The 18030-nt window shown below is 36.3% G+C and overlaps 2 protein-coding genes across 5 annotated transcripts in view; both read right to left on the bottom strand.

Annotated features, from left to right (window-relative positions):
- Nucleotides 1-18030, bottom strand: part of LOC126591283 (uncharacterized) — a 42420-nt gene that overhangs the window by 21605 nt on the left and 2785 nt on the right. The gene's annotated exons all lie outside the window — the stretch shown is intronic.
- LOC126591289 (serine/threonine-protein kinase BRI1-like 1) lies at nucleotides 3358-8411 on the bottom strand. The gene is made up of 2 exons (XM_050256942.1): nucleotides 8020-8411; nucleotides 3358-7666 (listed from the first exon to the last, which is right to left on the bottom strand). Exon 2 carries the CDS (start codon nucleotides 7427-7429, stop codon nucleotides 3809-3811), a length of 3621 nt encoding a protein of 1206 aa, XP_050112899.1. The 5' UTR covers nucleotides 7430-7666; nucleotides 8020-8411; the 3' UTR covers nucleotides 3358-3808.

The raw sequence follows: 18030 nt of genomic DNA on the forward strand, positions 1-18030 counted from the left end.
CTTTTTAAACAATTTTCATCGTTCATTTCTTAACATTATGTTTGGATAAGTGAAATAAACTTGGAATTTGGATAAAAGTTAGAATTTGTAAATTGACATGCACCAATTCTCTTGTTTGGATTCATAAACATAGAAATTTAGAATTTCCGCGTGGAAAAAAACTTGGAATTTGGGACCTCTAATTCCCAAGTTTAAATTCCATGTAAATATGTGTTATTTCTCAATTCTATGATTGAGAACTAAAAATAAAAATTCCGTTTTCAATTTCATTATTCTTTTAGGCTAACCAAACAAAAAAATTCACAAATTTTAAAAAATAAAATTCCGTCAATTCAATAGGACTGGTTGTTGAAGGAAAAACAAGAGAATCATAATCTCGGGTTTGTCTTTAGTAGTCCAGTCTATTCAACAGTTTGACTTTTTAAACAATTTTCATCGTTCATTTCTTAAAGTTTATCTTCACTATTAAAGAAAAAATTGCATAATCTCGTGACTAAGAGTTTGTGTTTATAAGTCCATATTTCTCTTGCTCCTAAATAGTTGTCACTCTCACTTCCAAAAAAAAAATAATAATAAATAAATAAATAAATAGTTGTTACTCTTGAAAAATAAAAAGAATAGAATTACAACAAAGATAGAGAAAGTCACTTGGCATACGTGTGAGCTAGGCCTGGTAAACGGGTCGTGTTTGTCTTGTTCGTGTCATTTTCATGTCATGCATGTTATCTTAACAGGTCGTGTCGTGTCAAACCAATTATCTTAACGAGTTCTTAACATGTGAGCAGATAACACAACCCAATTGGTTAATAGATCGTGTCGTTACGTGTCGGGTTAACAGAGCATACAAGAATTAACATACCTAATGTCTAGATCTCGTGACGGGTTCTTGACTGGTGATCCAACAACGACAATTTGTTAACGAGTTGATACGAAACTTGTTATTTTCGTATCAGATTAGCGGGTCGCACAAAAAATTGACAAGCCTAAGCGTGAGCCCATGCTGAAAGGCTAGTGTTTATAAAACTACTTATGTACTAACTGTGAGAAAATCTACTTGGACTAATTGATAAAGAACCACTTATATGGTTGAATTCATGAGACGGATAACCATTCATTGACTCAAATAACTTGCAGAAGAAATTCAAAACATGCCCAATGTGTCAAAAGGAAAAATGTTTAAGTGTCTTTCACCCTTTTCATGTGCGGCAACTCTCCACGTCTAATACTATGAAGAAAGTTTAGATTCTCAAAACTAATCGGCAAGTAGACCAACTTAACTACTTCATATAAGCTTGTGCAAGGTTCTCTAAGTTTCCGATAAAACATAGCTCTTTGATGTGGGCGACTCTCCACATCCAATACCATAAAGAAATTTTAGATTTCACATCAAAACTAATCGGAAGAGTAGACCAAACAATTTCGTATAAGCTTATAGAAGGTTCTTTAACTTTCCGATATAACATAGCTCTCTCTCCACTTCCTCACATGTTTAGATCACAATGGGAAAGGGGTTTGATTAGTCAAGACCAAATTTGAAGTATCAGGCTGTAAACCAGTATCTGAAAAAGATTGATTTGATAAACATATAAGCATATGAGTAATTAGAATATAATCACAATTTAGATATTGGTTAAAGAAGAAGTCACCACAAAAACCAAAAGAAGTTTCAACTTATTCATTTTTTAATGGGCAGAACCGACAAGAAAATCTGCACAAAGTCCTCAAGATTACCCAACATTACCGAAAGAAAATGCAGATATTATGGAGGTAATGCATAAAGCCCCATAAAGTAATCTAAACTTAGCCCTGTGATTAGAGACTAATTAATGATTTGGGCTCATAATTCCAACAGAGAAAACGAATCCACATGCTTTGTCATCATCATTGAAGACAACTTACTACTAAAACTTCAAAACATTGAGATTAATGAGTTCAAATCTTATGTATTAATTTTGAGTGTAGTCTCTCGGTAGTTTATATTATTGATTAATTGATACGTGTTAAATTTATGAAAATAGAGTTAAGTGGGATTAAAATTATGAACACGTGTCAATAAATAGTGGAGACTACAAAAAAACCACACATAAAATAAATACAGAAGATTTGAACTCGAAATTAGGTTCCTACTTAAGTTTGCTGACTAAGTTCGACCTACAACAATAATGGTCAGCTAATCAGTTGATAATCTATCCTCGTGGGGTGGCCTTGTGTGCGACCAGCAGGATACAAATTCTTATAGGGTGGGGCTACGGATGGGCAGAGATGTCGAGAAAATGCAGTGGGTTTCGGGTTATGTGTGTAGTCACATAAACACGTGATACGACTGTTGTACATTTAATTTGAATGGAGGATGTTGAAGGAAATTATTTGAATTTTGATAGCGGTAAATTTGCCACAAAAAATTTAAAACATTGGAATGAAGTCTATGGTAGGCCTCAGAATGTCATCATAAACTGCTTGCCCCTCAAATGCACCATACATATCACCTTAACTTTTCAGGACTAATCACCAATTAAACCTCAAAACATGTGACAAAAAGCTTTAATATTACCTAGTTCATTATTTTTTTGGTCAATGGTAATTTTAATTTACCTAGTTTGTTTTAGTCTGCCCACTTACTTAACTAACATTTTTATTGAAAATTCAAGTAGACGGATAAATTATATTATACGGTTACTATATGCGACGGCACACTCACAAAAAATTGATGTGAATGTGCTGCTGCAACCGCATTCGAGGTCATGCTGCAGTGGGCCTTGTACCCTCAACAACTAAACAGTAACAGAAGACATCGAACAAGGTGAAGGAAGTGCTCACTTCAACTTCTATAGAGCTTTTAGTTTTTACTAGAAAATATATGATAAAGTTGAGTCATATTTGTTCATATAAAACCATGCATATCTTTCAAATTGAAGGTAAAATTGAAACAGGAATTGCTAGCCCTAAAGGTAAAATAAATTTAAGAACTAGTGCATTCACATTGAGATTATGTACAAACATGTTAACCAAATTTGATAAGGAGGATTTGGAGATGAAAATTTTCTCGGTGTAACTGAAAAATATGAATTTTTTTAGTTGGGTTACTAGTGTCTTCAAAGGCGAAGGCATAGAGCGAGGCACTTAGGGTTTTGCAAGGCGAGGCGTAAGACTTTCGGGTTTTTTCTTTTTTCTAGAATTACAATACCACAAAGGCAAGGGATGAGAGGATGAGAGACTGACTTCACTAGTACAATATCAAGAACCTTTTCTTGTCTTCAGCAGTGAGCTCAAGAGAAAAGGTTGGAGTTTCGGAGCTAACAATCTGGTGCAGGGTGGAAGTTTAGCACCAAAGCAGGACGATAAATGATGAACAATGTATGAAAACAATCACAGAAATATATTAAGCAAACTGCAAAAGATTCCAATTACTCAAAGACTGCTATTACAATTTTACAAAATCACATATCAGCTTTCTATGAACATAAACCAATTGTGATGGACAATGGCGAAACTAGTTAGCAAAACTGTGAGAGAGGAAGGAACACAAGCCAAATAGAAAGAAACAAAGTCCTTTTCGAAGCCTTGGTTATACACACGATTTTTCGAATAAACGAATATACACTTCACCCCAACTTTGAGCTAACAAGAGACTTCTTCATTTACTCTGTTCTCCCTATGCGTTTTCTTCTACATCTCTCTCCGATTCACGGTTCTATTATATACAGCACGCATACTGCGAAGGATAGGACCTCCCGTCTTCGATTGCAGAAACTTCTTTGATCATTGGAACCACCTCCGGATGACATGTGCTATGAACTAAGTCTTTCTTTTATGGTTCCTCAACAACAGTCTCTTTCAGCGAAAAGCCATCGAGGACGTCATTTTCTGAACCAACCTGAAGCTCTTTAAACATAGCCATAACTTGGATCATGTTTGGTCTTCGGAATGGCCTGTCATCAAGGCACTCAAAGGCAATCCTCAGATACTGGTATAATTCAGCCTCACCAGATATCTGCGTCAACAGCTCGGCGTCCAGTATCTCATTCCATCTCTTCTCTCTCTGAAGCTGCTTTGCCCATCCAACCAGGTTGTTGTCATCCCCAAATGCTGACGGATCTATAGGCCTTTTCCCCGAGAGAAGCTCTAGCAGAATAACACCGTAGCTGTAGACATCCCCTTTTGTTGTGCATCGAAAACTCTGGTAGTACTCGGGGGGAACATAACCCGGAGTGCCTGCAAGGGTACTCACGCTGAGATGAGTATCAAGGGCATTGACCAATCTTGCCATGCCAAAATCAGATACTCTGGCCTCAAAATTTTCATCCAGAAGAACATTGCTAGACTTCATGTCACGGTGGATAATATGAGGTATGCAACTATGGTGAAGGAAAGCTAGACCTCTCGCGGAACCTATAGTAATCTTCTTTCTTGCTGCCCAATCAAGCCTTGAAACCCCTGCCTTGGATTTGTCATGAAGAACAGCCTCCAGACTTCCCCATTTCATGTACTCATACACGAGAAGTCTCTCCTCGCCGATCTTACAGTACCCTAACAAAGGAACCAGGTTTCGGTGCTTGATTTTCCCAATAGTTTCCATTTCTGCCATAAACTCCCTGTCACCTTGGCCTGTGACTTGGATTAGCTTCTTAATTGCAACAACAGAGCCATCTCCCAGTTGTGCCTTGTAGACCTCGCCAAATCCTCCACTGCCTATCAAGCTGTCTGCACTGAAACCATTAGTGGCTTCGAGCAGATGGGCGAAGGTCAGTTTCCTCAAAGGCTTCTCAAATGTGGCTACATTGATGCTCAGAGGCTCGGGAACACTGGAAAGTTTCCAGCTGCTGCCACCGGAAGTTGGAAGGCTTTCGATATATTTCTCTCTCTTTTCCTCCTTCAGCTGGTACTTCTTCACCCGATACAGCATTAACATAAGTATAAGGATACAGAAGAAAAAGAACGTGACGCCAATTACCATTGCTGAAGTCAAAGAATTATTTCTCCCTCCAACTTTGGAATCTGTTGAGTGCCTTTGAGAGCTACAGGCCGCCAAGGGTACCCCGCAAAGGCCGGAGTTGTTCTCATATCTAGATGCTGGGAAAGTGGTCAGCTGACCTCCGGAAGGGATGGGACCGGTGAGGTTGTTGTTAGACACATCAAGGTCATTCAGAAAAGAGAGAGTCCCCAACGATCCTGGGACAAAACCCTGAAGGTTGTTATGAGAGAGATCAAGGACTCCAACTGCTTTCAATCCTCCAAAGCTATCAGGAATGTTTCCGGATAGCTTGTTGTGTCCTAGGTTAAGGACTTGTACGTAGGACAGCATACCTAAGTTTTCAGGAATGGTTCCAGTCAAGGAGTTGTAGGATAGATCAAGGAAGATCATGCTGCCATTGCTGGTGAATGTGTAAACTGTCCATCCAGAGTAAATTCTAGTCGACGAGCACGAGTGAACCATAGGAAACTTTTCTAGTGTTTCTGCTCGGATTCCCTCAAACTCAACTAGTCCTCCTGCACCCCTGCAAGATGTCCCACCCTCATTTCTTACGAATGCAAACTGCTTCCCGGAAACAATCCCAGGAAGGACTAGGCCGGCTTGGTTGGACAGCTCTGGTGGGATAGAACCACTTAGGTCATTGCTGTTCAAATCAAGCCAAATGAGGTTCTCACACTTGCCAAGCTCAGCTGGAATCTGTCCCGAGAGCGAATTGTTGCCTAACTGGAGTATAGCAAGCTTATGGAGATTCCCAATGCCAGATGGGATATCTCCGCTAAGGCGGTTACCAGATAGTGACACCCAAATCATGTTGGTGCAGTTGACAATCGACCGCGGAATGGTTCCAGTGATGAGATTGTTGTTGAGAATCAGAGTTTCCAGGTTTCCTCCATCAATGCAAATGCCTTCTGGGATTTCACCGGTGAGGTTGTTTGCCCACATAACCAAGTCAGAGAGCTTCGGCAAGCTCCAAATTTCTAAAGGAATTGGACCACTCAAGTGGTTGAAGCTCAGATCAATGGAATTCAGGTTCTTGCAGTTTCCAAGCTCCGAGGGCACATTCCCGGACAGCAAATTGTTAGCTAGAAGCACTTTTTCTAAAACTGATGCAGCATTGGAGGAGCAAAACCCTGAAGGAATGTTCCCAGTGAAGATGTTCGAACTGAGATCAAGCACTTGAAGCCGCGTGCCATTGGTAAGAGACAGCGGCACAGAACCAGTTATGTTGTTGAATGGTACATAGAGATATCTCAAGCTCGGAAGACGGCTTACAACGGTATTGAGAAAATTCCCTGAGAGCTGATTGTGTCCGAGATTGAGGCTAACCAATGAAGTGCAGGACAAAAAACTCGAAGGGAACTCTCCAGAGAGAATGTTACCAGAAATATCAAGTTCCTGAAGAGTCCCACAAGCTTTTCCTAGTTCGGCTGGAATTGCACCCGAAAAATAGTTGTGACCAAGAAATAGTTGCCTCAATTTCTTGAGATTTCCCAACAAAACACCCGGGATTTCGTTCTCAAGCTTATTATTCGAGAGGTCCAGCGTCTCCAGAGCCTGACAGTTTTCGAAACTCGGAGGAAACTGATCCCCGGAGAGTGCATTGTGTGATAGCCTAAGCAAAGTGAGGCTGCCGCACTGCCCGAAATCAAGGGCGGAGAACGTCCCCGAAAAATTGTTGCTTGAGAGATCCAAATACTCGAGAGAAGCTGAAGCCTTTGCAATGAAGCTGTTCGGTAATTCCCCGGAAAAGCCATTGTTTGAAAGGTCAAGGGTTGATACATTCTTGCAGGACAAGAAAGAATCACTCAACTTTCCGGTCAGCTTGTTGTGTGAAACATTGAGCAAGTTCAGACTGTTGCAAGTCAACGAATCCGCATTCGAAATCAGATTGTGAGAGATGTCCAGCTGAAGCAGAGAAGCACCAAACCCTAGATCGCCTCCGGGGATTGAATTGTGAGACAGGTTAGCGAAAACAAGGCGGTCGCAACCCTGAAGAAACGATCGGATTGGAAGCGCTTGGGAGATGTTGTTGGAGGACAAGTCAACGGTTTCAAGTCTGCATGATGTTACATTGGACACAGAGAGATCAACAGCAGAGAAATAATTGCCCTGCAGGTGGAGTTGCTGGAGGCTCGGCAGGGCGGCGAGAGGCGGAAGGTGGAGGCCGCCAATGAGACCGGCGTTAGAGAGGTTGAGGGAGGTGACTGCACCGTCGGAGGAGCAGGTGATGCCTTTCCAAGAGCAGAGAGGAGTGGTGGAATCAGGTTTCCAATCAGATAAGATGCCATGGGGATCAGATACAACAGAAGATTGTTTGAATGCATACAACAGCTCCACCACATCACCACCGCCACCGCCACCGCTGCTTGAAGACAAAATTCTGGCGCCTGAGGTCAAACTTAGGAGCAGGTGGAAGTGAAAAACAAACAAAAGCAGAAAGGAAAAAAATCCCATCATCCTTTGTTGTGATCTGAACTTCTAATCTCTCTCCAACATCATCAACCTTTCAGAATTCCATGAAAGAAAGGTATCTTTTTTTTTGCAGATTTCTGAAAATGAAGAAAAATATAGAAACTATACAATTTTCATTCACCTAAAACTCAACCAGTTTTCCTCATTCCAGATCTGAGCTGAAAGTCTGAACTTCCATATCTTTTCTTCCACACATTTCATCAAGTGGGGCTTGCTTGGAAGCTGCAAAATTGAAAATTTAAACAAACCCAATTAAAATTCAGAAAAAAACAATTAAAATAAACAAAAGGGTTGGTGGGATTGGTGGTGGAAATCACTGTCAAGCATCAAAAATTTATGAAAGCATCAAACTTTGAAAGAAACCCATCAAAAACACAACATTTAAGACTTAAGAGCTAGAAAATACCATGAAAAATAATAACATGAATGAATAATGATAGAGAAAGATGATGATATTAATGGAAAAAAGAAAAGTAGGGCTTCAACTTAAAGGGCAAGTGCTCAGAAATAATGGGCAGTCAGAGATGGTGAAGAAAAAGAAAGGGGGGGAGAGAGAGAGAGGGGGAGAGAGAGACCTCGGAGCTGACAGAGTCTCTGGATACGATGTTCAGAACTGTCGGGTCTCTGGTAAACATCAAACCAAAGTACAGTAGTAGTACATACTATATAGCATTTCACATGATACAACCTTAATAATATTTCTTCTGTTTTTTCTTTTTCTTTGGTGTTTTGAGTGATGAATTTTTAGAACCCAGAAGAAGAAGCAGAAACCCCAAAAATATTTCCTGTGAATGTGACACACAGAAGTGTCATATGATAAATGGTTCTGTTTGGAAGGTGAGAAAAAAAAAAAGAAAAGAAAAAGAAAAAGAAAGAAAAAATGGCCTTGGACAAGAAGGGGAGGGAGGGAAGGGCTGGCAGGATGCTTTAGGGGAAGTAAAGAGAGACAGAAAATAAGAATATAATACAAGACAAGTTGGTGGGCTTTTGGGGCAGAGGAGAGATAAAGTCTAGAGAGAGAGTAAATTGTGGGGAGTGATGTCACGGTGCCCCATCTTTTTTCTCTACTTCTGGGTCCAGTCAAACTTTGGATATGCTCCCTCTCTCTCTCTCGTGTCAATTTCTGGCAATTTCGGGGCTCTTGGGGCATTTGGTTGGAAACTTGGACGGATTACCCCGCACGTACGTCTCTGAAACGTGATTGTGATTTTCTTCCATTCTTTATTATAGGGTTTTGATTGTTAATACCATTGTAGAATTATGTGCAAATATCTGATTAATTTTATCAATGTTTACAATTTTGTTAATTGCCCAAAAATGTTTGGGTTAGAGTAATGTTAGCTAGTTTTCTCTTTGTTTAACCTTTTTTAAGTATGTTTTGTTCTCATTCTCATGTTGTAATAAGGTAGAAATATGGTTGGAAATATTTACTTTTCTAAGTTATTATTCAAAGATTATCGCTACAAAGTATTAGATTCAATAACGTCGGAAAATATTTAATCATTTGTTTAACGTTGTGATAATTGCAATAGTCAATAGTCAAAATAGTGAACATACTTTTTATTTGATAACAGTTACATAAGTTAAACGCTTTTTAGTTGGTTGATTTTTTTGGATTGATATATTTACTTAATAACAATTAGCTAAATGATTTTTGAGTTTGTCGATTTATTTTCTTAGTGATTAATAAAAACATTGAGTTTTTACCTATTTATTTAATAACAGTTAAATGACGAAACAATTTTCAAGTTGTTTGAATTGCTTTCTTAGATGAACTTTAAAAAGGACCCTATAAAATGGACACTTTACAATGTTTCAAGATCAAATTACATTGTTGGAAGAAAACAGATAGGAGTACAAAGCGTTCATCTAATGTAATATCACATCTACTATTAAGTATATATTCTTTTACATTAAACCTAAAAATCGATCATTGGTCCAATTTGAGTATCTCTATAGGATATTTTTTTTATATGTATGACTCATTTTCTTATATTATTCTCCTTTCTATCCACAAGAAATGTGATTAGTTTGCTTTCATCGCTGTCATTTTTGTATATACTATACAAGCATATTAAATACCAAATTCAAAGTGGCCGGGATATATTCCTTGGTAGTTTTGGAAACACAATCTTCAAATCCCAACACAAATAGATTAAAAACAAGTTTGAGATCGACTCAATATATATCAACAAGGTTATACATTAACAAAATAAAAAGGCATTGAGATATATCAGTCAATGTAGGATAAAGAGGATTTGTCTCTTGTACTTCTCTTTAAATTGTTATAAGAGTGTATTTTTGTTCACCACGCTCAAGTGGAGATAATGCTCACTATCCTATTTATCACCGTTAAATGAGTTTAAATTTTGAAATGGGGTGTACACACCCCTTTTTGGATAGAACTTGGCTTCTGAAAGAATCAGTAGCACCCTTGCTGATCACCAATCACGGCTGGACACGTGTCCAAGTTGTGATTAAAAAATCAACAACTTAGACATGTGTCCAGCCGTGATTGGTGATCAGTAAGAGGTGCTGCTAATTCTTCAGCAGCCAAGTCCCATTCACCCTTTTTACCTCTCACACATCTCTCTCAATTTTCGATTGTGAATTAAAGAAGACAAAGAACAAAAATTAACAAAAAGTGTGTGAGAAGAAAAAATGAGTGTGTGGGTACCATCCTTTTGAGATTTGTGTCTATCTACTACACAGATCTCGAAATTTAAACTCATCCAACGGTAATAAACAAAGTGATGAGCATCACCATCACTTTTTTTTAGTACGTCGATATTTTTACACTAAAGGGAGGGGAGTTCAGCTAAGCCACACAGTGGACAACCTAATTTGATATCGAATTCGCCATTCACGAGATTCGAACCTAAAACCTTTCACTACCAAGTGAAAAAAAATACCACCAAACCGTTGTACTGAGTGGCAGCATCACCATCACTTGAGAAGCAAAAATATTCCAATTGTTATTACTTATTACAAGTTTTTCCATCTTGTCTTGAACATGTATGCGAATCTAGTGTATTTAAATATTTATCAATACTTCTACCTTTCATCTTTCACTTGAAAATACAATATATCATTATTTACTCGACTTGAGTGATTACTAAGGCCTCTTCATACATTGACTATCACATATCTTATATATAAAGATAGAGCCCCACTTTGGGGTTACCGCTTCGACCAAAAATAATATGGCCCAAATACCTTTCAGCCAAAAAATAAAAAATCAAAAATCAAAAGCAGCCAAAAAAAATTGCATAAAATAATACAAGGGTAATTTTGTAATTTTAACAGTATTTTTTTAATAATTATTTTTTTTGTGCAGTTTTTTTATAATTAGTACTTCACAATAGCCTAGCAATAATGTGATTCAATTTCTCTATTTTTAAACACGTTCAAAACATCTTAAAATGAGTGTAATGCTGGTTATAAAAAAAGGTATTTCGCAAGCGGATAATAATGTGATTAAATTAATTGTCAAATGATTTTTTTTAACAAAAGATATTATCTACACTAAGGGGTACGGGTGGGCTTAGTCTCACAATACGCTAGCAATAATGTGATTCAATCAATTGTTTATTAAATATTATTTTCTCTATTCTTAATGTAAATTCTATAGAAACCGAATTTATTATGTGAATTCAGTTGCTTTAATTGGTTTATGAGGGGTTTCTTCTAGTATGATTTAAAATTATTCATTTACTTCAAATATTTGATTTTTCTTTTGTCAAATTACACATATAAATACCTTTAAGGCGCGTGCATGAAGGCTAGTATATAAGTTATGCCGAATAATACTCCACTATTTACGTAGAAAAAGAGGAGCAAGAAATTAAGCGAGGTTTCATACGTCATAACATTGAATAAAAGTCTTAAAAAATATATTTATAAGACTAAAAAAGTTAATAAAAAACCAAGCAAGGACTTTAAAGTGGTGGACGTTCATTGCATGTATATATGTTCCGTGTGGCGGAAACACGGACTGGTATATTAAATATAATAATATAATTAGTTTTGAAACTTAAAAAAAATAATATATATATATATATATAACTAATTGTATATGACATTTGATATATCAAACGGTGTTTCTAGCACACTAAAAAATTTATCTGTTGCATGAGAGAATGGAGCAACTAATATATATTATAATTATTATAAGAATATCGTCATTGAGTAAGTGTATTGGTCCCCGATAAGCTGCTCCTCCAAAGACATATTGTATGTTTAAATACTAAATTCTTGCTTTACAAGAGGCCATTCCCTTAGGATTTTTCTTGCAAGTGTTAATATTTTAGTATGACTTTTTAGTCAAAATGGTCTATGAGATTGTTATAATCCTTCATTATGGTCTTTGATATTTAAAATAGATAGAAGTGATCCATGAAATTGTCTATCGTAAACTATTTTAGTCATTATGTGAAAAACCTTCGTTAAATTGAATAAACCATTTTAGTCAATCAATACTTAAGTAATAATTCAACCATTAAAAATCACATAAAATGATTTGCAACTTTTGATTTAAATATATAATTTACCTTGGCATTACAAAATGAATAGATAACTTATTTTTTATGTACGCGTCTCGTGCGTATACGGCCATTTCGAGTCACTAAAATAATAAGGTGGTGGTGGTGGTGGATGGTATAAAAATAGAAATTTTCGAAAAGCTGAGAGAAGGCGCGGCCCGCGGGACATAGGGTTTGGGGGATCTCTCTCGATCGGGGGTCTCTCACTCAAAAACTCCAAAACCCTAAAACTCCAAGTCTGCCAAAATATTTGTAATTGTTGTGAGCTTGTAGCTGAGTGAGGGTGCATTTTGTCAGTATGCTTTATACACGAGTGCATCGATTTCTAAACAAAAATTAGGGCAAAAAAAATATAGGCCCAAAACCCCATCAGCAGTTCCCGCTAGATTCGCCCTTTGCACCCTAATCCAGTAAATAAATACAACAATTAAACAATATAATAAAGTAACTAAAACTGTCATGTATAATATCTTTAGTCATCTTTATTTGAATATTATACCTTTCGTAGTTTACATATTCCAAAATTAAACAAAATCTGAATATATTCAGTTAATCCAATATATACCAAAATCGTATTAATATTCAAACCACAACAATTTGATCTCAAAAACATAATTAGAATAACGAAATTCGCATAAAGAATAATTGTCGGCTCCTTGGCCGTGCGCCGCCACGGGTGGCGGTCGGCGGCTCCGACTTGCCGAAAAATTCAATTATTTCTAAAAATTCTCAAAAATTACAGAAAGGAAGATCTCAAAGAGTAGATAAAACTTTATACTTGTTACCAAGTCCAATTTGGTCTAGAAATGCTCCAATTTGGCCCAAACTCGCCGGAACCCTATAAATTTTGGTGTCCTCGACTCGACTCCATAGCAGCTCCGACGCCCCAAACCTTGTTTGGGCTTTATTCCTGGGTTCTCAAGGAACATGTTGGTGGTGGTAATTGGAAGAGTTTGTTTCAGATTTGGTGGATCACCACCTATGAACTCACGCACCCACCGGTGAGGTTTTGCACAGTTTCAGGGCCAATATCTATCTAATTTATGATAGAATCAGTCAAGGGGAGGTCATGGAACGTTTTTAAGATGGTTTGGTAACATAATTCGTCAGAAAAACCGACGAAAAGCCACCGGAGGAGGTGGAGAAAGCTGGGTCGGGTCGATGGCATAGAACTGGGTCGAATGATCCGGTGCACTTCCTTCCTCTCCTTTCCCTTCCTTTCTCTCTTCTCTCATTAGTCACTCTCTCATCTCCCCCTTTCCTGATTGGCTCATCTCTCCCTCCTTTCTCTCATTTATCTTCCATCTCCACCGCCTAACTTTCTTACTTTTAATCTGGGCCACACACATGGCCTTCCAGATTTGGCTCCAAAAATCTGGAGCATTCTATAAATGATAAATTTACAATTTTACCCTCGATTTTAAGCGTTAATAACTTCTTCGTTATATCTCCAAATTGCGTTCCGTTTACGCCTACGCGTTCGTGAGATTGAGCTTTATTCAAAAACATAAATTTTGACCTTGAAAGGTCTACATATCTTCAATAATTAATATCCAAACTTTAAACCTCGTAACTAGTTTAATTAAAACTAAAATTTTATGAATTAATATAAATTCCCAATTATTTTTACATATTCATAATTATGAATACCCAATTCCTATATTTACATTTTCAGGGTATTACATTTACTCTCACATTTTTCGCTCATATAGTACTTTTTTTAAAAAAAAATTAAGGTCTCGTTTGAAAGTGCTTTTAAAATAGCTAAAAGCATTTTTAGAGAACATATTTTTGGGTTCTAAAAGTACTTGAAATGTTTTCTGCAAGAAGCTTTCTAGAATTTATTGTATTTTTCTACTAAGAAATAGTTCCAAAAATATTTTCATGCAAAACACTTCCAAACAAGCTTCTTGAATTGGAGAGACTTTTCAGTGTGACTAGTACATAAGTTGGTACATCATGTGTCACTATTCAAATGATGGGTTAAGTGTGCTAAAAAGTTAATAACTTAAAAAATAAAATTTCTCACAACTTCTATTAAAACACGTAGTGTACCACTTGTGTTCCCGTCACAATTAAAAATTTCTCCTTGAATTGCCACAATTAATAAATTACATACCTAAAATCACAAAAAATAAAATAAAACTCCGCTCCAACTATAAGAACCAAAATCATTTTTAGCATAAGGAAAAAATATATTTGAGTTTTTGTTTTATTTATCTCTTTAGAGGAAAACGATTTAATTATATGAACTCTATTAGTATTTACCATCATCTTGTGAACCACGTCTCCTATACATTTATAAATCCTTTCATAAGCGAGATTTACGTATACAAGAGATGTATGTAGCCAGTAATATATATGACTTAATCTCACCTATGCAAAGGATGTAATAAACAATCTGATTAGATATATACATGTGATTAAGATTAATTATCAAATGAATAAAGAGCTTGGAGTGCACCAAAAGGCAAAGCAACAAATTGTGCTGACTCTTCCGGTGGCCAGGGACTATGGTCAGCCCCAAGTAGGGACGTCTAAGGAAGAAGGGGAGACTGGTCGGTAGCTGGTAGAACCCTCCGAAATATTTGACTTTAGTTGTGAATTGGTACATTGCGTTTTCCATGGGGAATTCTAAATTCTAGAACTTGTCTTTGAGACCCTAGCTAGGGTTAGTTGAAATATTGGTTGGCTTGTAAATAGACGTCTCGATTGCTTCTTCCACACCAGCACGGAAGTCCTATTTATGTTATCCTATTCTCTTTCTTTTTCTATACAAATGATATTAAGACTTAAGAATCGAATATAAGACCTCATGCATATTGCTCAAGTTACAAAATCATTGTTTTACTCAACAAAAATGATTAAACCTATTTATTTACGATAAGTACTATTAACTACATGTGACAAATTAATGAGAACCTAAAAGGAAATACGAAAGAAATGTTAACAAAAACGCTTTAGTTCGTGAAATACACCCTTCCCCATATAACTATAATATCATTACTTAATTGGGTGATATTGTTCACAAGAGAAGGAAAAAGGTTCGATGACACGAATAGTTTTTTCTCTTTTCTTTTTAAAAGATTACGAAAGATGTTGATATTATGAGATTTTTGTCTCTAATACTAAGGAAAAAAAGCTTTGCATGCTCGTACTTTTTCTAATGTTGGACCGAGGTCGATCACTTTTATGATGAGGAGATCAAGCGTTTTAAACTTTTTGGATGTGAGTCAAGTGAGCAAATAATAACAATAGTAGGAATTAAATATAAATAATTAAAAGGGATTGTGCATAAGTACCACATGAACTTGCAAGTATGTGCGTCAATACCGTTTGAACTTTTAATTTTTACTGCTTGACTCTTTTAATTGTTGGAATCTGCTAGCTATGTTACTTTTATCCATTTTACCGTTAAAACATGTCACATGCCCTGACGTGGAGGAATATTTTTGTCAATTCACTTTCTAGCGTTAACTGTAATCAATTTGTACAAAGGCAAAATGCTTTTTTTTTTGTAGTGGCAGTGGAGATAGGTCATGAAGAGAAAGAGAGAAGTTGATTTTGGCTTTGGTTTTGGCAAGGGTTGTTGAAGAATTGAAGTGAAAATTGGTTGCTGACATCTACATTGACATTAAGTGAAGAGGGATGGATGATAATGAGTTCAAATTTACTGGGCAAACCCCAAATTATGGTAAACATTGAATGTCAAAAATATCCCTCCACATGAGGGGGTGTGCGACATATTTTAACAACAAAATTGATTGAAAGTAACGTAGGTGGTAGATTTCAATAGATAAGACAGTCCAATGGTAAAATGTAAAAATTGAAAATTCATGGAGAATTATCGCACATGCTTATAAGTTCAAGTAGTACACACGCAAAATCCCTAATTAAAATCATGACTTTGATTTCTTTAAAAAGTAATTTGAAATCTAGAGCTTTGCCGCGATCGTGTATGTTGATAGTCGTTGATGGATGTTATCTTTGTGGGGCTTACATTAATATTCATTAATTGATGGATACTATCTTGGTAGGGTTTACGTTAATAGTCGTTAATTGATGAATGTAATCCTTGTAGGGTTTACGTTCTTCTTTTAACGATAATTAGGCAAGCTCAAAAAATCCCGATTGCAAAATTCATTATAAAAGGTGGAGGAAAATCGCACCAGACCAAATCCGAAACAGAAACATCATTGATAGCCAAAGCGTCTGCAACTTGGTTACCTTCCCTCCCGAAATATATGAGAGATTCGAAACTACATTTGAGACAAACAAAACAAACAAATTTTCTCCACTCCACCTTAAACCGTCAGGGCACCAGATTAGGCGAGCGAAAAAAAATTCAAAATCAACATGGAATCAACCTCAATACATACATGTTTCCAATCATGAAGCCATGCTACCTTTATGGCTTTTATAACAGCCACAACCTCTGGTGCCACAGAGCTAGGAATATCAAGATTAGCACAAAAAGCATCCAGCACTGTACCTTGAAAAGCCCTAAAGACCCCTCCGTAACCAGCACCACCGTACCTGAGGAACCCTTAAGGGCACCATCAGTATTCATCAGTATAATTTTAATACAACCGAAAGGAGGTGAATGCCAAAGAACCTCTACAGTTTTTGCGCTGCGGCGAACTTTATTACAAGCGCCAAAGCTGTGAATTATACGGAGATCAATGACAGAATTATAAATATAACCGGAAGCAAGGCGGTTGGATCACTGAACAAAAACACAAATCCACTTACCAGCAATGTCAACAACTTTCTTATTTGGATTTTCTCGTTTAACTTATTAGCTTTTCATCATGCAAATGTTGCACAATTATATCTGAATTGTTTACTTTCTATTTAGGTCACCCTTTAAAGATCATTTTACAAAAATAAATAAATCGTTTATACATCATTTAATAAATAAGCGAACTATTTTTCAGTTAAATACAAAAAAATTTAAAATATTAATTAAATGGTTAAACAGTTTCTAATTAATTTGGTTGATTATTTTCTCAACAGTAATATTTAAATAGTGAAAACTGAATAAATTAAATAAAAATGTACGAGTGAAAGATTGCTAACATCTCCCCTAAAATTTACTTTATTTAATAGTTTTCACTCATCCGTGCATGAACATGCTCGACGCTGTTAAAATCTTTTAAATTTGTTATCCTTATCATTTCTTTCATTCTTGAGACTTTGGATGTGGTCCTTAAATACCAATATTTTTTTACTAAAACCTTTGTGGTTATATTTTGATCGAAGTTCCTAACATTAATGTAATAATGTATTTCTATATAGGTTATAATATTTTAAAATAAAAAATGAAATTTGTAGTTATTTATATTAATGAGATTTTATATAAAACCCATAATTTATGGGATTAAAAAAATATTAAAGATAAATTATACTCTCCAATATATTGGGTATATATATACATTGGCACATTCCAAAACTAACCAAAATATTATTGTACCAGAACATGGGTACATTTTTCAAAACACACAAAAAAAATGATATTAGGCTTAATAACATTATTAAATTTCTTCTATTAAACTTGACATGGATACATTCTCAAATTAACGAAATAGAAAGTATGTCACATCCCGGCCCGGGCCCCCACCACATCCCAGGCTCGACTCCACCGTAGCACGGTATTGTCCACTTTGGGCCCCGACCATGCCGTCACAGTTTTGTTTCTGGAAACTCACACGAGAACTTCCCAGTGGGTCACCCATTCTGGGATTGCTCTTGCGCGAACTCTCGCTTAACTTCGAAGTTCTGATGGAACCTTAAGCCAGTGAGCTCCCAAAAGGCCTCGTGCTAGGTAGAGATGAGAATATACATATAAGGCTTACATGATCAACTCCCCTGGACGATGTGAGATGTTACAATGTACCCTTATAAGTTTAAAAAATAGATTAGAGAAATGATTGAATGAATTTTATATTAAAAAGGATACATTTTTCATATAACACATTGATATATTTAAGAATTGGTCATTTAAGATTAGAAAAAACTGAAAAATTATATGAATGGGTACATATA

Source organism: Malus sylvestris, chromosome 11 (genome assembly GCF_916048215.2).
Source record: "Malus sylvestris chromosome 11, drMalSylv7.2, whole genome shotgun sequence".
Classification (NCBI taxonomy): domain Eukaryota; kingdom Viridiplantae; phylum Streptophyta; class Magnoliopsida; order Rosales; family Rosaceae; genus Malus; species Malus sylvestris.